Source organism: Anolis sagrei, chromosome 1 (assembly GCF_037176765.1).
Source record: "Anolis sagrei isolate rAnoSag1 chromosome 1, rAnoSag1.mat, whole genome shotgun sequence".
NCBI lineage: Eukaryota > Metazoa > Chordata > Lepidosauria > Squamata > Dactyloidae > Anolis > Anolis sagrei.
This window is the reverse complement of record NC_090021.1, coordinates 93,127,221-93,151,290: the sequence shown is the minus strand read 5'-3', so window position 1 is coordinate 93,151,290 and position 24,070 is coordinate 93,127,221. Positions and strand designations below refer to the sequence as shown.

Genomic DNA, 24,070 nt, shown 5'->3' with positions numbered 1-24,070 from the left:
TCTCCCTATGAAAGTCTAAAAAAAAGAATGGTGTATTGAATAAAGTATAAAGTCAAAGATGAGTAGAAGAGGGACATACTTCTTTGAAAAGCTGAAAGGAGCTATACCTGAGAAAATACATGGAAGGCATACCCAAATATAGGGCATAATATTTTTTTTACCAATTGCATATGCATCATAAATAGTCATTTATTCTGCTTTATACATTATATTCCTTAGTTGGTTACTTTTATTTGAAAGAAGAAAATTAACATTTACCCTAAAGCCAACAGACACCAAACCTTTTTCTAAAATACCTTAAATAATTCAGAAATATTTATATCGGTACCTCCAGCTACCAAACCAGGGAGTGGCACTCACTTTGTAGACTACATCCAAAATTGTGTAATCTTTTCTAATTGTACTTGAATGCATTTTTGCAACACTCCTTCCAAATATGGCACATGCTCAAGAAGCTCCAAGCTACAAATTGTTTTCTATTTGCATTGGAATATCACCAACTCTTCTGCCACAGTAATTTTTCATATCATCCTTTACTGAACTCTTCATCTGCACATTAATTGAACTTGCTTCCAATAAAAGCTGCTTAGTGCCCAACTAGAGTAGATCCATTGAACCAATGGTGCTTATGTAAGTGGTGACTTTCCAAGTTTCAGTTAATAATATAATAATAAAATTTTATTTATATTCCTCTCTATCTCCCTGAAGGGACTCAGGGCGAATTCCAGTCACAAAAAAGGCAACCATTCAATGCCTGAACATAACAACTAATAGACACATAATAACAAAAATTAAACTCCACAGCATATAAAAACAAATTATAACTTAGCAAATTAGAATAAAATTTAAACAACCTATTATATCAGACATAAAACAAACATAAAACATAAAAACAGAAGCGTCAATTTCCCAGAGTCAACAGAGTTCCTTGGGGGCATATAAACTGATCACTGCTCAAGATGTCAACTGAGCTCGTGAGGCAGAAAGACCGAAGTATAGATTGCAAATGTTACTCAGAGGTATAATAGCAAAGTAATTATCTATTCCTCCTCTTCGTAAGCCAGTGAGCAAAAGTATGTCTTCAGCTGTTTCTTACACAATTGCACAATTCTATACATTCAAAACCAAGATCATATTTATTTATTTATTTATTTATTTATTTGATGCATTTATTAACCGCCATTCTCAGCCCTTTAGGGCGACTCATGGCGGTGTACAACACATATAAAAAGGCAATTTACAAAGAGGCAATTACAACAACATATTAACAATACAACAATTACAAAATTACACTAAAAATATTAATCTTTCTGTGTAAGTTTCAAAACAGTAATAAGGATACCATGTTAGAAAGAATGATGTATCAGAAAACTAGTATCACCCAATGTTATTTCATATGTAATCCATTCAAATAGAGACGGCTCAAATATTCAGTTCACAGTACAGGCAGTCCCCAAGTTACGAACAAGACAGGTGTGTTTTTAGGTTGTTCTTAAGTTGAATTTGCATGTAAGTCATAACAATTACATTTTTTTTAAATGAAATTCCAGCCATTTTTTTTTTTGCTTTGGATAACATAGGGAAGGGTAAACATCCCTGTGGTGTTTGTTTTGCTGTCTGTGCCCCTGTTCAGAAGATTTTACCTCAGTTTTACCTCAGTTTCTGTCCTTGTGAGAACTGGATTTTGAAAAATTTGGCTTGTTATGGAAACAAGGATTGGTGAGAAAGCTTTGGTGGAGACGCCTTTTTGCTCTTCTAGGAGTGAACTCCCCTACTTAGGGATAGATTTCTCTCACTTCTTGTTGTTTCACCCCTGTCCTTAACTATGAGTCATTTGTAAGCTTAGTGTTTGTAACACAGGGACTGTCTGTAATCCAAAACTTCATTCATTATCAAAAACTTGTAAGTACATTGATAAAATGTTAAATTTAACCAAATACTTCAAAAATAATTCAATATCATACTTGAAGAAAGATTTAACTGAAAGATATAATTAAACTTGAATTTCAACAGGAAAGGAATTTACAATTAACACGGTAGAATCCAACTAGTTTTCCTTTGCCGACAAAAGACTGCTAGCAGTAAAATAGAACACAGTTACGTTTTCCAGCGACTCCCTCCATGAACCTCTCCTTTCTCTCAGCCTTCTAGAACAGGACTTTTTTTTATAGAGTTTCACTACAAACTATATATACTGATGTACAGCTACAGCTAGCAGAAATAAACTAGTGGGATTCTAGCCATGTCCATAAACTATAAAAAAAATAATAGCTGTTGTCCACTTACTGCTATTTCTCTACATGCTGACATGGATATCCCTGTTCCTTCGATCTGCTTCAGTGCATACTCCTTTTCATCTTTTCTGCAGGAAGAAAACAATCAATTTTACACATCTTATTTACATTTGCAATATACAGAAATGCATAACTAATTCAATCTCTGCCCTCTGAAACTGTGACTAAGGATACATCTACTCTGCAAAATTAATGCACTTTAACACCACTTTAACTGCCATGACTGTCGTTTTACATGGTCTTTAGCCATCTATGGTAATGAATGCTACTGAGTCACCAGACTACAGATCTCAGGATTCCATAGCATTGAGCCATGACAGTTAAAGTGGGGTCAAACTGTATTAATTCTACAGTGCAGATGCACCCTAAGTTACGGTGCTGTTATTAACAATGCTTGAATCTATAATGGCCCACCATGCTTTCTCTTTCTGTGACTCCCACTTTTGATATGAATTTTCTAAATTTACAAGAGAATAAGATACCTGGCAAACTGAAATCTAGCGAGAATATGTGATTTTCACTATATGACTGAAAAGAGGTTTGGGTGGTGGTAGTGGTGAAGGTTTGTCTTCAAGAAAACACAGGGTTGAACGAATCAAAGCTCTAAAATCAGGACAGACTCCAAGACCCAGGCAATCGCAAAAGGTAATAACAGAAAACAATAAATGTGTTGGAAATCTGACAGAATACTACGAAGACAACAGGCTTAGCCAAGTGGTAAAATGAAGAAAGTAGAAAAGCAGGGTAATATTTTTACATCTATCAGGAATAGAAGAACTGTATCTTACTAATTTAAGATCAAATAGGTTTAAAAAGTGCTGTTTATGTGTATTATTTGATGGCATTGGAAACAAAACAAGAAAAAATCAGAAAGCAACTCTCTCCGCCTTTTCATTCTTGTACATCAATTAAAACCTAGAAAGAATGAACAAAACCCTCACATTTCTTAGAGAATAATAAGAAAAATGCCACTTAGAACTAGTGTTTAAAATGAAACCATTTTCAGTTAATTACATCAATACAAAGTTATTAGATCCATACCCAGATATAGACATTTGCAAAAGAAGGAGCAGGCAGCATGAGTTAGCTTCTCACTACCAGTCAAAGCAGACAGTACTAGGCTACATGGGAAAAACAGTCTGGTCTGATATAAGCCAACTTTCCAAGTACTGGATTTCTCTACCCTCCTAAACAAGTGACACTATTTGGGCAATGCTGAAAAGCACATCCAAAAATGGAAGTGCTTTTTAGCAATGTTCAGATATATTGCCTATACTACAGATCAGCCAAGCCTACTATTCTTGAAAGATCAGAGCGAGAGCTTTCTATAAAGTACCATCACAGTTGACTCTTGGTTCTTACTTACTTCACATTCCTATATTTTCTCAACCAAGTGTCATAAAACTGATGAAATGAAGGATGAAAATAAAGTTCAGAAAATTTGTTAACTCCCCCAGTTTGTACATAATGGGCAGAAACTGATGAACATTCATTACATAGCCCAGACTACGCTCCAGAGGGGCGTAGTCTGGGCTATTCACTTCTATCTTAAAACCAGAAGAAATTAGATATATATGGGGATTTCACCTCATACTGATCATCAAGAATTTTTGTTTTTTGATCATTTATTTTTTATCCCTCTGCTTTTAAATGTATATTAGTGATCATTACAACAAAATCATAATAAAGAAATAACAATTTATTCTTATGGATTAAGAATAAATGTAAACATTAGACACAATTTAATTTTTTTTCTTAGGTAAATCCGCACTAATAAAAATGGATGTACTTCCAAATAAATATTTTATTTCCAGACAATCCCATTTTACTCCTCTATAGCCTGACTGACAAAAGTAGGAAATGACAATGTGCATTAATACAAATATAAAAAATATAAAAAATGGATAATACCAATATAAAAATATAAAAAATGGATAATACCAATATAATAAAATTTAATCTAATGAAGCAAAAGACATTGCTATTTCCTAACTGTACCATTTACCATGCAAAACAAAAACATTTGTAATAATAACCCAGTAGAAGAAATTCTATCTCAATTATTCTCAAATCCTTTGTTTAAAATGAATGAAAAGAAATTGTATTCTTTCATAAACCTCCCTGATTTCATTCTCTCCAAATAGGAGAAAACAAAATACAGTATAACTCCTTATCCATGAATTAAATGGGGATTTTTTTTAAAAAAAATCCCTATTTCCCCATTCCGCAGGAAGTGGTTGTGTTTTACGATCAGAACAACAGAGGGGAGGACAGCTCCTAAATTCAAGGAAGGGTGAAATTAACTTAGAAATAATGCAAGGATCTACTCCAGAGGTTCCCAAACGTATTTGGTTTACCCCCCTGGAAATCTACCTCTTTAAGCAAGCAAACAATAAGATGCAGTAACAAATGTGTTTTTATGTATCTATATTTGTACATAAATCATGCAACATGGTAAAAAAAAGATGCTGTAAAGTAGACACCTTGAAAATTGAAATTATAAAATTAAATTAAAATCAACCATAGTAACATTTGCATTACACAAAGTGTGCCAACTAAACCACTGGGATCTAAATAAGCATTCACTTATTCAGCAACTGATTCAATGGATCTATTCTAGCGGGATTAGCAATTAGATTTAGGATTTTCAGTGATCTAATTCAGAAGACACTACTGCATACTAGTTCTTCCTGTTAAAATTTATGTTGCAAAAAACAGTATTTGAGGTGCTACTTTTTCCTTCCATTTTTAACTTTTGAAATACTCATTAAAAATTAAAATGTATATTTATGTTTTTACGTGGCTTCTGAAAAGATCACTGAAATATATATAGTGTTGGGCTTTTTCCAAAATAAAAAGAGCCATCCACTCTTGGCAGCACTTGAATATGTGCTTCTCTTTCTTTCTTGCAATTCCTAAAAGACCTACTGTATCTACACAAGAACTGAGTTAATAACTTTCTCAGACAGCATTTCTATTGATAAATGTATACAAAGCGGTTGTCATAGTGGAACAATTCGTCTAGCTGGCTGATAAAAGCTAATGCTTGACAAAGAAGCCCAATCTTACTTGGTGGATCTTGGTGTTCATGATATGAAGAACAGTGGTACAGCGAAGAGGAAATGCAGATGAAGCTGTTAACCCATTCCTACTCCAAAGATCTGGCTAAGGATAGGAGGTGGCTACAGTCCAAGTGTCATTTGAGCAATTTTACAAGTATGGAACATTTGGATTTTGCAGCTGTTGCAGTCAGAGACTCCACTTCCCCCCTGATGTTATGGCAGTTCCACTCACATTCCCAAATTAATTGGAGTCCAGATTTGATACTATCTAGGGTCCAAATTATTACTTTTTTAGAAATTGGGAGGAATATAAGTTGCTTTTTTATTTTTGATTTATTATATGTTATCCTTGACCTTCAATGTTTGCCACTAAGCAAGACAATTAAGGACTGGAAAGGACTATCAATTAGGACTATCAATTAGGAAATTAACTCGCAACCTACCTCTCAGCTGCGCTGCGCCTCTCCAGCGCGCTCAAACCCAACGGCGTGACGAAGCGGGAACGCGCAAGCGACCCCTCGCGAGAAGACGCGAGAGGACGAGCTTAAGGGAGAAGGCTGCAAGATACGCGGGAGTTCGCGAAGAACGCAAGTACGCGCAAGAACGCGCGGGAACGCACAGGAACGAGCGGGTGCCCGCGGGAGTCCGCGAGAAACCGCTGGCTTTGCCCTGGAAACAGGGGATAGGAACGAGGGAATCAAAAAGCAACGGAAACACAGGGAGATACAAAGGAAGAAGGGACCCTGAAGGAAAACCTGGGGCCTGGAAGAAACTGAAGAAACTGCAGAAACACACAGAAGAGGAAGAAGAGTAAGTACTTAAGCTGTTAGATAATAATGTATGTGCAGACATTAAAAAGGTATTAAAAGGGGGCACAGGAATAATAAAAACAAAAGAGTGAAAAGGAAAAGAGGGGGTGCAGGAGAAACAGAACAAGAAGTCAGAGGAGGAAACAGAACTGTAAAGTGGAAGAGTGGGGAAAGGAGACACAGGGATAAGCCACATAAGGAAAAGTAGAGAAAGAACTCAGGAAGAAGCAGAGAGCGACCCACAGGATAAAATCTACAGCGACCAAAGCAGGAAGAGGAGCAGAAAGACACAGCCAATTGACTTAAGGAAAAATCAAACCTATCTAGAAGTCCAAAACCAGTAGGAATCTCAAAAATCAAGATCCCAAAGATGACTACACCAAAGAATAAAGGTAATAAAGAAAAAGGAGAAAGGGATAAAGAAGGGGATAGGAAAGTACCCCTCCAAGCAAGTAGTGCAAACAAAAAGAACCCAGCTACGGAAGAAACGACCACGAAAGAATCAATCATGAAGGAAATCTTGAAAGAAATTCAAGGAATCTCAGCTAAACAAGATACACACCAGGAAGACCTAAAAAAATTATCAGAAAAACAAGACGCTCACAGAGAAGAGTTACAGAAAATGAGGAAAGAGATGACGGACGAGCTGAATAGCATGAAAAAGGATATCCAGACCTTTCAACAAGAGCTGAAGGATATGAAAATAGAAAGGCAGGAAATGTCCCACAAACAGGAACAAAGTGAAAAGAAAATAGTCGAATTAGAGGAAAGAAGTACAAGACTGGAAAGACAACAAGAGAAATTGGAGGCAAAAGAACTGGAGTCCCAATTGAGATATAGAAACATAGCAGAAGAACCTAAAGAGGACATAAGGCAAATTGTGATTGAACTCACAGCAAAATTGATGGACTGCTCGAAGGAGGAAATGGAACATCAGATAGACCGAGTCTACCGAATCTCCACTAACTACGCAAAGAGAAACAAAGCGGAACGTGATGTAATAGTGCACCTGACAAAGAAGACAAGCAGAGATGGAATCCTAAAGAGGAACAATTCGAGCCAGATGACATATAAAAGCAGAAAAATAGCAATCATCAAAGAAATACCACAAACCGCACTGCAAAAAAGGAGAAAGTATCTATATTTGACAGAAGAACTAAAACAACAAAATATAAGATTCCGCTGGGAAAGAACGGAAGGGATCATGGTCACGTACAGAGGAGAAAGGCATTGGTTAACATTAGAGGAAAAAGCACAAAATTTTTATAAGAGATTGAAAAAAGAAACAAACGACCAACCCTCCAAAGGACAAAAGCAAGGAACAAAACGAGCAAGGTTAACATCGCCGGGGGGAACCACATATGAAGAGGAGCGGACGGAATGGGAACCGGACACAAAAGAGGCAAGGAGTATGGAGAAAAATGAAAAAGGAAATCATGATGGAGTGGAACCTTAAGTGCCTATCCAATAATATCAATGGACTGAATTCTCCTGCCAAGAGAAGAAAGATCTTTAATTATATAAAGAAGGGTCAATATGATATAATAGCGTTGCAGGAGACGCACATATGTCAACGGCACATGGCACATCTTAATCAAAAAGGACTAAGGACATTCTACTCATCGGCCATGGAGAAAAAGAGAGGAGTTGTGATCTACGTTAAAGAGGCAATATCAGCCGAACAGGTATTCAAGGACACAGAGGGTAGAATGATAGGAATAATGGTAGAAAGAGGGGGATGGAAGGGATTATTCTGTAATGTGTATGCCCCAAACGGAGCAAAAGTTAAATTTGTAAATAAATTAAGGAACTTGCTTTTGGAACAGGAGTACGATGACCTTATTTTAATGGGGGACTTCAATGGCGTTACAGACACCAGTATTGACAAAGGTCCAAGGGACAAAAAAGGGAAGAGAGACAGAGGAGGGAAGTTACCAGACGGCTTTTTCAAAATGCAAGCCGACCTCGGACTTCAAGACGTCTGGAGGACACATAACAAAAAAGAAAGAGATTATACCTTTTACTCTGATAGGCATAAAAGATGGAGTAGAATAGATATGGTATGGGCCACAAAGACGCTCATAGGGAGAGTAAACAAGATACATATTCTACCACGTTACTACTCCGACCATTGCCCAATAGAAATGGACCTAAATTATAAAAACACCAGAAAAAAATGGCGATTAGTGGACACTTACTGAGATCGGAGGAAGATATTAAGAGACACTCGGAGCTACTAACAATTCTTTAAAATAAACTGTACTGGCGAAATCTCAAGAGAAGTTATATGGGATGCCAGTAAAGCCTATACATAGTAAGATGTGTAAGGAAAAAAACAGAAAGAGAAAGAATTAGATGAAAAAATAGAGGAGGTTGAGAAAAAATTTAAAAAACACCCAAAGAACGAGAAAATCAAACTAGAACTACATCTACTTAACAAACAAAAGGAACACCTAGAGCTGGAACAAATGGCACGTAATTGTTATTTGTGAAGCAGGACCATTTTCAAAATGCTAATAAGGTAGGAAAATGGCTATCTAGGAGAATTAAAAAGAAAAAATGTGAGCAAAATATATCCCAAATTCAAGAGAAAGACAAGATATATACTAAAAATGAGGAAATACTAGCCCAGTTCCATAATTTCTATAAAAACTTATATACGAGAGACCCAATAAGTAAGGAAAGCATAAATGAATATTTGGGGAAGCACAATCTGGAAAGGTTATCAGAAGCTCAGAGGGAAGCCCTAAACAGGGACATTACACCGGAAGAAATAGAGAAGGCGATTAAAAGGTTGGACTCCAGAAAATCACCAGGACCCGATGGTCTATCCATGACTTACTATAAAAAACTAAAAAAGAGCATAGTACCACACCTGAACATACTGATGAATGAAACACTTCAAACTGGGAAAATGCCTGACTCCTGGAAGGAGGCCAATATAGTTATGATACACAAGGAAGGCACGGACCCCCTGAGGGTCAAAAATTACAGACCGATCTCGCTTTTAAATAGTGATTATAAAATCTTCACCACAATATTAGCGGATCGATTAAAAGGATTTTTAACAACATGGATAAAGGAAGAACAGACAGGGTTCCTGCCAGGGAGAAAGATGAAGAACAACATTAGAAACATACTGGACATTATAGAATACCATGAAAGTCACCCGCAAAAAGAACTGGCAATTCTATCGGTAGACGCGGAGAAGGCTTTCGACAACCTCAACTGGTCCTTCTTCAAAGCAATTTTTAAAGAACTAGATGTGGGCTATAAATTCTTAAATGCTCTGGAAGCTATATATGCTGACCAGAGAGCTACAATTAGAGTGAACGGACAGGACTCTGAGAGATTGGACATAGAGAAGGGAACAAGACAGGGATGCCCCCTGTCCCCTTTAATCTTTATTTTATCACTCGAAATCCTACTAAACGAGATCAGAGACGACAACAGATTAAAAGGGGTAGCTATCCAAAAAGAAACTTATAAGCTTAGAGCATTTGCGGACGATTTAATCTGTACCATACAAGAACCACTAAAAAACATCAAACTGTGGATAGGAAAGATTGAGGATTTCGGCAAAGTCTCTGGCTTTAAAATCAATAGATCAAAATCTAATATTCTTACGAAAAATATCCCTAGGGAAAGGAAGAAGGATTTGACAGAGATTTCGGGGTTACAAACAACATCAAAAATTAAATATCTAGGCATTTATATAACTGCAAAAAATTCCCAACTTCTAAAAAATAACTATGAAGAAAAATGGAGAGAAATAAAGAAAAATCTGAAAGATTGGCATTCAATAAAACTATCTCTATTGGGAAGAATCTCAGTAATTAAATCGAACGCCCTTCCCAAGATGCTCTACTTATTTCAAAATATTCCAATTATTAGAAAGAAACAACTCTTTACAGATTGGCAAAGGGACATCTCGAAATTCGTCTGGAATAATAAAAAACCTAGGATTAACTTTTCAAACATGACAGATGAAAGAAAGAGAGGAGGTCTAGGCTTGCCGAATCTAAAACTGTATTTTGAAGCGTGTTGTATGGAATGGGTCAAAGAATGGATACTACTAAGAAATAAAAAACTTCTAATTCTAGAAGGCCACGATCTAAGAACTGGGTGGCATGCCTATTTATGGCATAATAAGGCTAAGTAGAAAAAAATTTTAGAAACCATTTCATTCGGGCCGCCCTCTTAAAAGTATGGGATATGTATAAGGAAAGGATGTACCCCCAAACACCACTTTGGGTTTCCCCCCTCGAAGCCCACCAAAGGAGGGAGCTGGGCTGGAATCTATGGCCAACGTACAAGGACCTATTGCTTAAGGAAAGAAAGGAATTTAGATTAAAAACCCAGGACGTATTAAAACAACAATACAATAATATCACTTGGCTCCAGCACTGGCAGCTAAATGAATACTTTAAAGAAGATAACAAAAAAGGCTTTATGGAATCCCCTTCTGTATGGGACAGACTTCTAGACAGTCCAAAAAAATACATAACAAGAGCATATAAGCTCCTACTTGAATGGGCCACAGAGGAAGAAAGGATTAAAGAATATATGGTCAAATGGACTAGGCTAATAGGAAGATCCATATCCTTAGAGGAGTGGAGCAAAATTTGGAATATAAAAACAAACTACTCTTACTCCTATTATTTTAAAGAACATTGGGTGAAAATGGTACACCAATGGTATCTTACGCCGACCAGGATAGCTAAATTCTCCAAACATGCATGTAACAAGTGTTGGAAGTGCGGGGAGGAGGAAGGGACGTACAAACATATGTGGTGGTCCTGCAAGAGAGTACGAATGTTCTGGAAAGTAATACAAAAGAGGTGCCAAAAAATACTTTAAAAAAGTATCCCCCTAAAACCAGAGTGTTTCCTGTTAGGACTAACGGAAGGGTTATGGGATAAAGAGACGGATAAACTCTTCACATATCTGATTACGGCAGCACGTTTATTGCTGGCTAAGGTATGGAAACAAAGAACTATACCAACGGAGGAAGAGTGGACAGAGAAAATAATCGAGTTAATGAATGTGGACCACCTAACGTTCATCCTATCAGCCTCAAGAAACATGCCTGTGCTGCCAACAAATTGGACACCTGTAAAAGCATGGCTTAGAGAAAACAAGATAAAATGGATAATAGCCTAATCCCCAATAAGACTAGATGAGAGCACAACATCCGTGGGGAAAAAACGAGAAATACAGAATAGCTTAAGATTTCCGTTAGGAGAAGATAAAAGAAAGTGGGAAAGAGTTTGGTAACTCTAGACGAAGATAGCCCAAAAGAGCCAGGGAGCAGGGAAAGATATCGCTTAGATAGTCAAGAACCCAAGGTTCTCTACTTGTAAAGAATTACGGGTTTAAATGTTATAAGAAAGAAACAGTAGATAGTAAGATAGGACATGATAGGAAATAAGAAACAGTTCTAAAATTAAAGAAAAACAAAAGTAAGGTCACGGATAAAGAAATGCCGTAGACAAGAGAGTAGGAGGTCCACTGCTGTCATGGGCAGATGTTTTTAAAGATACTTGTAGTGAGTGTGTTAGGTAAGTCTTGTTGTTGTTAAGATGTATTATTGTGTATTATTGTGTATGCTCATGTATGATTGCGACTATGTCATTGTTACACTCTTTGTGTATGTCTGTTGTTCTCTTTTTCTATTATTGTAATATTAAAACTCAATAAAAAAATGTTTGCCACTATGTTTTATTTTGTTGTAAGCCACCCTGAGACCCCTCGGGGAGATGGGTAAAAGATGGCAAAGGTTTCCCCTGACATTAAGTCTAGTCATGTCCGACTCTGGGGGGGAGTGCTCATCTCCATTTCTAAGATGAAGAGATGGCACTGTCCGTAGACACCTCCAAGGTCATGTGGCCAGCATGACTACATGGAGTGCCATTACCTTCCCACTAAGGCAGTACTTATTGATCCACTCACATTTGCATTTTTTCGAACTGCTAGCTTGGGAGAAATCTGGGCCTAACAGCAGGAGCTCAGCCTGTTCCCCGGATTCGAATTGCCAACAAGTTTTTCAGTCAACAAGTTCAGCATCTCAGTGGTTTAACCTGCTGCGCCACCAGGGGGCCTTGGGGAGATAGGGTCAGCTATAAATAAAGAATTGTTGTTGTTGTTGTTGTTGTTGTTGTTATATACTCCGTAGTTCAGACTATTTTTGTCTTCTCTTGTCCCCACATTCTCTACAAGCACATTGCAGGCTGGATCAAGTGATGCAGAGCAGAATAGGAAAATGAATAAATTGGGAATGACCCTACTTTGGGGCAAAGAACTGGTGTGTCTCTGCTTATACTCATCTTACACAGATTTTTTGAAATGTGTGTCATCTGTGCAGCCACTTGCTATGTATCACAGTCCTAAAATAGTTTTCTACTGACAGTGTCACCTCTGAAGCCAGTACTATTCTTGTTGGCAGAAAGAATTCCTAAAATTAAAGCCGTCACCTTCCTCCTAGATACAGTATGTCTTGCTTTGGAAATTGTTACTTCCTTCTGCTTGTCTCAGCCACAGTAAGTCCATCGAATCAACACTTGCATAAATCCTATCAATTTACTCAGTGTATTCTAGTTTAGGTTACTAGTGGGGTTAGGCCATTGAGGGTCCTTCCACACAGCCCTATATCCCAGAATATCAAGGCAGAAAATCTCACATTATCTGAGTGTGGGCTCAGATGACCCAGTTCAAAACAGATATTGTGGGATTTTCTACCTTGATATTCTAGGATATAGGGCTGTGTGGAAGGGCCCTGAGCAGAACTGAAAAAACAAATGGCCATATTTATTTGGTAAATCAACAGGTTTATAAGATAATTTTCATACCCATTAGATATTTAGACATAGAGATACCTTTAATAAGGCAGAATAAATTACATACATTTTCAAACAATTTCGACACGTAGCTAAGAAAATAGTGAAAAATCAGACATAAACCTGATGATTCAGATAATAATGAAATCAGAAAATGTCCAGACAAGCTTATTCCACTTTGTCTACATTCAGAGAATTGGCATAAACCTACCCATGTGCTTATTTAAATGGTTTCCATAATGCTTTTCTAATACATAAATGCTTTCTGTTTAAACATGTCTAAAAGAGCTTGATTCAAGCACTGCCAAGTCCTCTAACAACCATTACTCTTTATTATCCTACTGTTTGTTTACAAAGTTGGTGGAAATGACAGAAGCAGCAACATACCCAGAGAAAACATTGAAATGAAGACGTTCACTATATACATGGTTACTTACTCCCAGATCTGCCAAAACCCAGAGTGTGGATTTTCTTCTCCAATTCTCAAGGTAAAAGAGAATAATTCCAGGGCAAGTGCACTGTCTTGTAAATTATGTGTGTTTCCTTGTCTGTTAAGATTTTTTTTTTATTTTGTGTTCCCTATGCAACTGGTATCATACTCAATGGCATCATCATGAGGTAACCCATGAAATTTCAATCTCAAAGTATGGAATCATGGGCTCCAACTATACTGCCTTATGAACTTCAGATTATCTGCTTTAAAAAGGATTATGTCACCGTGTAGACTCATAATCCTTTGAATATCTGGGTTATGTGACAGTGTAGATCCAGCAATAGATCAGAGGTGGGAAACACCCCTAATGGCCACCTTGCCCAACCCCTTGCCATTGCAGAAAATCACTGTAAAATTACACAGGAGGGATGGGCGTCCATTTTCTACTTAAGACATTCAACTGAAGGAGAAAGCCTGTAATAATGGTTGTATGTCCATTCCTCCATGACATCAGTAGGGATTATCCCTATGTCTCAGGATTACGCCTTGAAATTTCCACACCTGAAGTGTTCCCAAACTGACAGTCCCAACTTATTAAAAAAATCAGTATCTTATTTTCTAAAATGCCTGGTGAGGATGTAATGAAGTTCACTTTCTAAGAAAAGACATGTGATAGAATTTATCATTCACCAGCCCCTATCAAATGTTTTGTTTAGGAGTCATATCCCATTTCTGTATTAACAAAGCCATTTACACATTAAGAAAAGGTACTGAGAAAGAACTACAGGGTGAGGCAGCATAACTTCCTTTTTTCAAAACTTAATAAAACCCATTGTATGAATCAGATTTTTTTTTTTACAATGTAGGCGCATACCTTAAAGTTTTGTTTTACGTAGTTTTGAAGATCAAATTAGGTAGGTCACATCCCCCATTCTCCATACACTGAGTAAACAGATTTCTGGTGTTTGTCATGACTCTTGCCAGCATAGCAGGCGTTGTGTTGGCAATTTCTTCCTGGATGTTGGTCTTCAAATCTTGTAGGGTCCTTGGATGGTTCACATAAACACAGGATTTCAAAAAACCCCATAGAAAAAAATCACAAGGGGCCAAATCTGGAGAGCGGGCCGGCCACTCCAAATCCGCTTGAAAAGTAGGCCTCAACGGTAAAAGCACACTCCTCACTGTTCCAACACATGATGGCGACTGAACTGTGTCAGGACAAAACTTTATACTCCCGCCTCTCGAACAAGACCACTAGCGCTCCGCTACATCTTCAACCAACTGAATGGCGCGCATTTTTAAAAAGGAAGTTATGCTGCCTCACCCTGTACATGAGATAATCCTGTACTTCCATAATGAACATGAAGAAGAAGACATAATAGCTACCAAATTACAAGGAAATATCTTGAAACATATTATGGTCTTACTCTTTGCTGTCATACAGAATTGACATTCACCCAATAAAAACTTTTGTCAATTCATCAACTGAACCTTGTAAAAAATAGCAGCAAAATACTAGCAGTTTTAGTCGACAGGAACAAAAGCACAGAGCAAATTATGTTAATTAACTGAAAATTATTCTAGAGTTCAGGTTTCACATAATCTTTACAGACTACAAAATTACTATATTACACAAAGACTCCCTTTTCATAATAAATGCAACAGACTGTGCCATAGTTCCAACTACTGGATACTTCAAACCATTATAGTTCAGTCTATCATTTGTAAAACAAAACAAGCAGGCTTCAGCACCTTGACTTGAACAGAATGGCTATCCAAGGAGGATTTTTGAAGCAGACTAGATGTAAAGTGCTATAGAGAATATGCAAAGTACTTTCCTTTGTAAAATGACTGCTTTCCTGCCTGCTTGAGATGAGAAAGTATTTCCCTCACAAAGGAAAAGTAGTCTATACGTCCTCAATTGAATTTTGTTCTTAAGAGACTTTTCACAAAGAATTTATGTACATTATCAATGCCCTTCAGATCCAGATCTGTCTAAAAGGGTTGCAATTCAGACTCTCCTTTGAACTGCTTAATGGACTTGCACAACACCTATGAGAACACCATATATACTCAATCTCATCAAAGACACTCAACAGAATGATAGCAACCCATTTCCGCCCCACTATTCTTATAGTAAGCAGCAAATCTATACAAAATCTACATGTGCCTATATTCATAGTGCACACAAAGGCAATTCATTGCAAATACAGTCATGATACCCACCCTAAAACCCTGTGCAAGTGTGAATTTTTTTGTGTGCAGAAATTTGTTTCATACTTTTTCATGAACTTGATGTTCATATTCAGAGATGCTAGTAGTTACGAATAGAATAATAACTTGTCATTGTACAGCGAAATTAAATGCTTTCCCCAGCACACAGTATGCTGAGTAAGATGGATACTTAAAAATGTTCTGACTTTTCTTAAGGTTCTTCCAAAGAGAGGAAAGGCCAACCAATGATTCTCTGTGCAGTAGTGGTGTCCCTTTGGCGCACCTTCCTATCTGCCACTGTACAGTTCCAAAACCACGCACAGACGCAATAGATTATTATTATTATTATTATTTATTAAACTTTATTTGTACCCCGCTAGCATCTCCCGAAGGATTCGATGCGGCTTACACAGGCCGAGGCCTCAACAACACAACATAACAATACAATCTAAGCAAATCAAACAATTAAAACAGAATAAAGCAAAGTAAACAACAGGCACAGTACACTAAAACACAATAAAACTGGGCCGGGCCGGAAGGTGGGTACAAAGATTAAAAGTGCTGATGTGACAGGAGGTGTATAAAGGGCTTCTAGGGCAAGTGCGATGTGCGATGTGCAGCAATCATTGGTTCCGATAAAGTGCTTATGGGACTTGGTAGTGGAGATTTCCTAATCTGGGAAGGCGCATCAGAAAAGCCAGGTCTTCAAGTTCTTTCTGAAGACAGCCAATGTAGGGGCCTGTCTAAGGTCTTTGGGGAGGGTGTTCCAAGGAAAAGGCCCTGTCCCGCATTCCCACCAAGCGCGCTTGCGACGCCGGTGGGATCACGAGCAGGGCCTCTCCAGATGACCGAAGTGAACGCGTGGGTTCGTAGATGGAAATGCGGTCACGCAGGTAGACTGGTCCCAAACCGTTCAGGGCTTTGTAGGTAAGCACCTGCACCTTAAATTGGGCTCGGAATATAAACGGCAGCCAGTGGAGCTCCTTGAACAGGAGGGTTGACCTCTCTCTGTAAGGGGCCCCAGTTAGCATCCTGGCTGCTGATCGTTGGACCAGTTGGAACTTCCGAGCCGTCTTCAACGGCAGCCCCACGTAGAGCGCATTGCAGTAATCCAATCTGGAGGTGACCAAGGCATGGACCTTCTATTAGGACACTCTAATAGAAAGTCACCAGCAGTTTTTCATTAAATTGTTGGTTCCTTAGAAGTCTCAGATAGTACAATCTCTGCTGGGTTCTCTTAACCAATGCTGCCACATGAGTGCCCCAGGTCAGATCCTCCTTAACAGTGACACCCAGGAACTTAAAACTGGCCACTGGCTCCACATTTATGTTCAAGGGTAGAATTTCTGGTCTATTCTTTCTGAAGTCCACTATGAGCTACTTGGTCTTGTTGATGTTAAGAACCAAGTTATTGTCCCTGCACCACAAGAGCAGCCGATCCACCTCATCCTGATAGGCAGACTCATCCCATTCAGAGAAAAGCCCCACCACTCTTGAATGACTAGAAGGGGAAGCAAGGCCATGTAGTCTAAATAGGGAAGCAAGGGCAGAAATTTTCTACAGGAGACTGAAACAAGTATCAAGTCCTAAACTAAAGGTCAACAAATTGAGGAGAAGGTAAATACATAAGACAAAGACACAGCCCTCTAAAGGTGGAGAGACTTATGGTAAGCTTATTGTGTATTCCATTTCATGATGCGATTAGATGGTAGGGTTGACACACAGTGGTGTTCCTGGACCATTCTGCCATACTTAAATAAGTAATCTACTGACTGAATTGCTAAACTACAATTTCAAGCCTACATTAATATATTCTTTTTCTTTTAAATGGACTGCAAAGCACTATCTTAATTAACATGTACATAATACAAGCACATGTTTTCTGCTGAATATTCTGCTACCCCCAAGACTTATGAAACTTGATGGAATTATGAACAAAAAAGATGAAAAGGGCAGAGTTTTATGTAATCTCGTAATTCACATTGCAAAACATGTCAGTGCTTAATATCTGGAGAACCAATAAGTTGTTTTTTGAGGAATAGGTTCCACTGTTTGGGAACAGATAGTTTCCAGTCTATAATATTCTAAGTTCAGAGGTTGTCACAGCAACATACAACCAAAGGGAATATTCTACTTTCATACTATCACAAATTGGGATGAGAAAGTTGAAATCCATCTGAAAGGCTTCCTTTCCTAGGCAAACCTGCATGCATGAACGCACACTTTTTCTTTTGTCCCACTGTTGCTTTTGGCTAAATACATTTCATAAATACCTAAAACAAAAACAAAAAAACTTTACAAATTTCTTAACCAGATGCAGAAGTCGGATGGCATACACATCATAGGCACCTCTGTCTTTCAACATAAACAGATTAACGAACTATAATCATACTAACACAGCTGATCTGGAAGCTACACATATAGTCAATTAAAACAAACATTGAACTTCAATATACTCCAAAGATTTCTCCAGCGTAAACAGAGAAAATATTTTTTAAATCTAATGTCTGCACATATCCTTGTTTCTTATACATGAACAGCTCTTCATTTCAGGAGTGGGAGGTTTCAAAATCCTCTACATTTACCCCAAACCTAACTATGCCATCTTGCAGTACAAGGTTCATCAGTTTGACATAGCGGAAAATATCACGGCTGTTGCCTCACTAAGAACAGGAAAAATAAAACATGGAAAAACATTTGCACAAAAATGTGACTCTTAGACACATTAAGAGGTCTGAAACAAAGAGTGAAGTAGCAATGTAAAAACTAGGAAGCAATATTAACATTTGCAGTCATTCTATAATGTTAGCCTTGTTCAGCTGTAACACAGAAAGACAAATGGACAAATGTCAGCGTGCTGAAAGAAGCAAAGACCACCATCATTGAAGCGATGGTCCTCTGCCATCAACTCCACTGGACCGGCCACGTTGTCCGGATGCCTGACCACCGTCTCCCAAAGTAGTTGCTCTACTCCCAACTCAAAAACGGAAAACGGAATGTTGGTGGACAGGAAAAGAGATTTAAAGATGGGCTCAAAGCCAACCTTAAAAACTCTGGCATAGACACTGAGAACTGGGAAGCCCTGGCCCTTGAGCACTCCAACTGGAGGTCAGCTGTGACCAGTAGTGCTGCAGAATTTGAAGAGGCACAAATGGAGGGTGAAAAAGAGAAACGTGCCAGGAAGAAGGTGCATCAAGCCAACCCCAACCGGGACTGTCTTCTACCTGGAAATCAATGCCCTCACCGCGGGAGAAGATGCAGATCAAGAATAGGGCTCCACAGTCACCTGTGGACCCACCGCCAGTCCACTGATCGGGAAGACTATCCTACTCGGACAACAAGGGATCGCCTAAGTAAAGTAAGTTACACAGCAAATACAAGAAGGGTCCTGTGGCACCTTCAAGATTAACAAATAGTATAAAATCATTATTTATGTGGACACTGTCTGCTCTATCTCATTGGGATTCAGAATAAATGCAGAAATTAAGCCATTGGAACATCAATAATTCAGAAATTGCCACAAGGTATAAGTATCCAATGAGACAAAATTCTAGACATAACAAAATTTAATTGCTCCTTTTTTTAAATGCCACCTTTGACAGCATTCCCTGGATGCTGTCAAAATTCCTTGTGGTTAATACATGGGAGTTACCATCTAGCAATCTAAAATGCTTCTTCAGCTATCACCTAACTACAATGCAATACCATCATAAAAGAGTTCACAATAATTTTCTAGCCCTTCCCAAGAGAGGAATTACATTTTTAAAATCCTGAACTTCTACATCAAAACAGAGGATGAGCATTAATCCCAAGGGCAAGCTTTTGACAAAATCAAAGTAATTTTTGCAAATTTGGGGGAAAGAAGAAATAACTAACATTCTCCCTAAAGAATTCAAATGTGAACATAAATTATTTTTAACAAAAAAGGAAACATGCTAATAAAAACAGCTTTTACACCAGAGGAATGGGACATAGCTTGTGTAACATCAGTTCCAGTAAGCAGGTTCTGTTTCACTATTGCATCAGGGTGCATTGAAAGCATCACCAGGAATATGGATGGGGTGATCTAATGCAGTTTACTTACATTTTTAAAAGCTTTTGATAAAACCTCTCAACAACGACTATTCAGCAAACTAATATGTTAACAGGGAAAAGGAAGTGATCATATGGACTAGTGAATGATGAAAGAACAGGAAGCGGGGATTAGGAATCAATGAGCAGTTCTGACAATGGAAGGAGATAAATAGAGCCATTCTGAGGAATTTGCACTGGAATCAATTTTTAAGCTTGCTCATAAATGATTGAGAGTTAGAAATGAGCAGATAGCTGGACATGTTTGTTCATAATGCCAAATAATGTATACTATTAAAAGGGGAGCCAAACTAGGGGAGGGGGTAGACATTAATATGAAAAATTGGCTTTGGGGAACCCAATCAAAGTGATGCACAGCTCGTGCAAAAAATTCAGTTGTACTATAAGTCAGGGATCTAAACCTGTGCTTATTTTGATCTTCCATACCTCAATTTTTAAAAGTTACAACTATTCCCTTAGAGGGATAGGGTTATGAGTTTTCCCACAATTCCACATACTTTTCACATTTTTGGACTTTTTCTACAAAAGGTTACATTTCTGGACATAAAACATGAAAATATCTAAAAGAAAGGTGCTGGTCTTTTTGCACAGGTAGAGTCTTATGCCAACTGACAATTTTTATAACAGAACGGGCCAACATGTTTCACATTTCAACAGGATTTCTCAACATGTTGAGACACCCTTTCCTGTCAAAGATGGAAAAATGGTAAATCTTCTCTGCATTTCTAAACAAGGATGGTTAAAGTTTGGCCTCCAGGGATCAACACAACTACAGTGGGTTTTCTTCTGACTTCCCATAGCAATTTTTAGAAATAAAATGAATATAAGGTTTCTCAATCCTATAAGCATCCAGAAGCAGTATTAAACATGTCACAGTTTCTTCTGAAAGAGGGAGAGGGAGAGAGAGCCCTTGAAACAAAAACAACCAAATCAAAACCAAATTGAGACTCTAGTCATTCTTTTTTCTCACCTGAAATTTCTACCTCATCTTTGCCTGATCAAAAAGCATGTGAGCTTCAAAATTCAGTGCAATGCATTTGGATGTTTCGGAGGGGTGTGTGTGTTAATAAATGTATTAATTATTAATAAGCAAATGAATAAATATAAATAATATATAATGTATTTATAAGTAAATAATGCAGTTATCTATATAATATGTATTTTATTTTCTGATCAAAACAGCTACATAGGTAGTATTTATGATCTTGGTGCAAAGTCCCCTCCCTCCCATTGTATTAGTGGTGACTGATCATGTGTAAGTCCAATGAAAATGTTGGTTCAAAGTGTAAGGCTGTTCAAAAGGCAAAACCAATATTGAGAATCATTAGGAACAGAATGAAAAATAAAATTACCAATATTTTACCAGTGACTCTGAAAAGTGGGCAATTTAGCACATCTAAACGTATTTCACCCCAACACATAAAATGTATAACCAAACAGTGGAATAGAATAGCTTCACAAAATACAATGAGGGCCACCAATCTGGACAATTTTAAAGGGGGATTCATGAAGTATAGACCTATCATGAAAAGCTATAGATCATTCTTAAATAAATAAGTGTGCCAAAATATTTGATAGCTCTGGTATGTAACCTATACTCAGGACAAGAGGCTACTATGAGGACAGAATCTGACAAATAAATTCCTTTTTACAATGTTTTATGGGATCCCAGTGGAACCCAGTATTCCACATTTCTCAGTTTCTCTCTAACTGGAATCATTTGTATTTGCTTTTGCAATCTTGACATTGGGAGAATTGTAATGGGGGCTGGAGAAAGACTGTTCAATGTTGATTTGCAGCAGTATGCCTACAATAAACAATTCAGTAAAGCTTGGGTTGGGAAATAATAGAGATTCTACTGTAGGTAATCACCTACAGTAGCTGTGTGTGCTAATGTACAACAGACAAGGCAAACATCTGTCTCCAGAATCATTTAGTAAGCATGTGTGAGGAGTAAAAGTGAAGAAAATGGGAAAGGAGACTAACCTGCCCCACTACCTACCCTGGCATGTTGAGAAACCATACACTTACATGTTTTGCCACTCACATTTCTACAGGTATCTCTAAACAGGAATATTAATTATAGCAGTGGTTCTCAACCTGTGGGTCTCCAAATGTTTTGGACTTCAACCTCCAGAAATCCTACCAGCTGGCAAACTGACTGGGATTTCTGGGAGTTGTAGGCCAAAACACCTGGGGACCCACAGGTTGAGAACCACTGCATTGTAATTTACCAAAACAAGCACATGCTTAATGGCCTGTCACTAATACTGCCAGGTTCAGTACTTATCTTAGGAACAGCACAGGAGGAGGCTGTTAGAAACAGATGTAGCTGCAATAGGGGAAGCAGATGCAAGCTATTTACAGTATTGTACCCTTTCCTCTCTGTTTTTCTACTGTCTCAAGCTCCTTCTCTCTGTTCACTTCTATGTCAGGAAGGACTGTTTACTGGACTTCTGTTATCAGCCAGTTAGCTACATATTTTATATCTTTTATCCTCCAACAATCAGAAGAGACTTGCAGTACTCTGTTTGTTAAAAATTGTCAATGATTCCATTGAAAATGAAAATTTCCTTACCTTTCAACATGCCAGAAATCAAATGAGACATATTTAACTGACTACCTACCATCAGGTGACTACACCATTTTATTGATGCTGTCTTTTTGAGAAAACAAAGACATAAAAGGCATGCTTCTGGTTCTAAAGAAGAAGAAAGATAATGCTATGAGGTGGTCAGCTAAATCCCAAAAATAAATGAAGTCTCAGAAAATTAAAGAACTTGAGCTCATTCCCTATTACATACACATGTTTTCTTTAATCTACAGTACATGTCAGAAAAGAAACAATAGCACCACTAAACCATGATCTATAGGCATGAATATCCTGAATTACATCCTGCTTGTCTTCATAAGAATGTCATATATCCTGCAGAAAAGTATGATACAACAGCATGGCTCCAACAAAAATGAATAAAGGAAAGAAGTCTTTCAGTATTAAGTAAACAACTACTATTAATACTTGCTCCTGGTTAAACTTTTATCTTGAATATTTCTGTGCATCTGCATTAATATGGGAAAGGCTGTATCCACTCAGATTTTGACCAATTACAACATTCACGCTTCCACAAAGCAGACAAGAGTTCTTTCTCCCATATCTGGAAACTAGATATATGCCTAGTTTCCAACAGACCTCACAACTTCTGAGGATGCTTGCCATAGATGTGGACAAAACGTCAGGAGAGAATGCTTCTGGAACATGGCTATACAGCCTAGAAAACTCACAGCAACCCAGTGATTCCGACCATGAAAGCCTCCGACAACACATTCTGATTTTCACTGCTAGTTACCCCCCCCCCCACACACACCCTCAATCAATTTATAATTCAGCTAATTTATTTTCAAATATTGTTTCTACACATATTTTTAAAAATATATGCACATTTCACTTTTCTGAACACAAATTAAAACATGTTCATGAGTGACAGTAAAAATGCCTTCACTAAAGAATAATCACTTCCAGATGGTTTAAATGCAAGAAAGATATTTTAACAATTTTCTTTTCTATCATTTTTAGTAAAGAAACGGGTTCAGATTGTTATAGGTTATGGGTACAGAAAGCACAGAACTGACTGATACAAAACAGAAAAATCCGATACAAAAATTAACAGGCAAATTATAATACATGACTATGTAAACACGTTCTTTGCATTGAGTGCAAGCAAGAAGATCTTCATCAATAAAATATAACATGTGGGCATCCATGCATCAGCAGAAACCTTGGTAAGGGATACACATTGCAAAAGAAGAATGATACAGAGATAGTCAGGAGTGAGCTAGTTATCCTAATGAGTTCAGATCTGCAGAACCAGATCACCTACATCCCAGCGTACTGAAGAAACTTGCTGTTATATTCTCTAAAATCTAAACCATTGGTCATCATTTCTGAGAGACCATGGGGGTGAAGCATCAGAGGAAAGAAAAAAAAGCATTAATTATATCCCTTCAAAAAGGGCATTAAAGATGTTCTGGAGTACTACAGCCAGCCTGTCTTCAATATTAGGAAAAATAGTAGAATGGATTATACAGAAGTCTGTCCGCAAGTATCTTGATGAAAATGCAATGATCAATAGAAACCAACATGGGTTTGTGAAGAACAAATCCTGTCAAACTAATATTATGGGGTTTTTTTTCAGATCACTAATTTAGTATACAGTGGGAAGGCTGTGCATAATATTTTGATTAGCAAACTGATTACATGTGGAACAGCTGGGAACAGCTGGAATCATAATTGGTTGGAAATGTGTTCAAAGAGCAGTCCTCAATGGCTGCA

At 37.7% G+C, this 24,070-nt stretch overlaps 1 protein-coding gene across 1 annotated transcript in view; it reads right to left on the bottom strand.

Annotated features, from left to right (window-relative positions):
* Positions 1 to 24,070, bottom strand: part of CDK19 (cyclin dependent kinase 19) — a 114,206-nt gene that overhangs the window by 78,465 nt on the left and 11,671 nt on the right. The window contains exon 2 of the mRNA XM_060753169.2: positions 2,287 to 2,362. Within this exon, the coding sequence (XP_060609152.1) occupies positions 2,287 to 2,362 (76 nt within the window). The remainder of the gene's footprint in view (positions 1 to 2,286; positions 2,363 to 24,070) is intronic.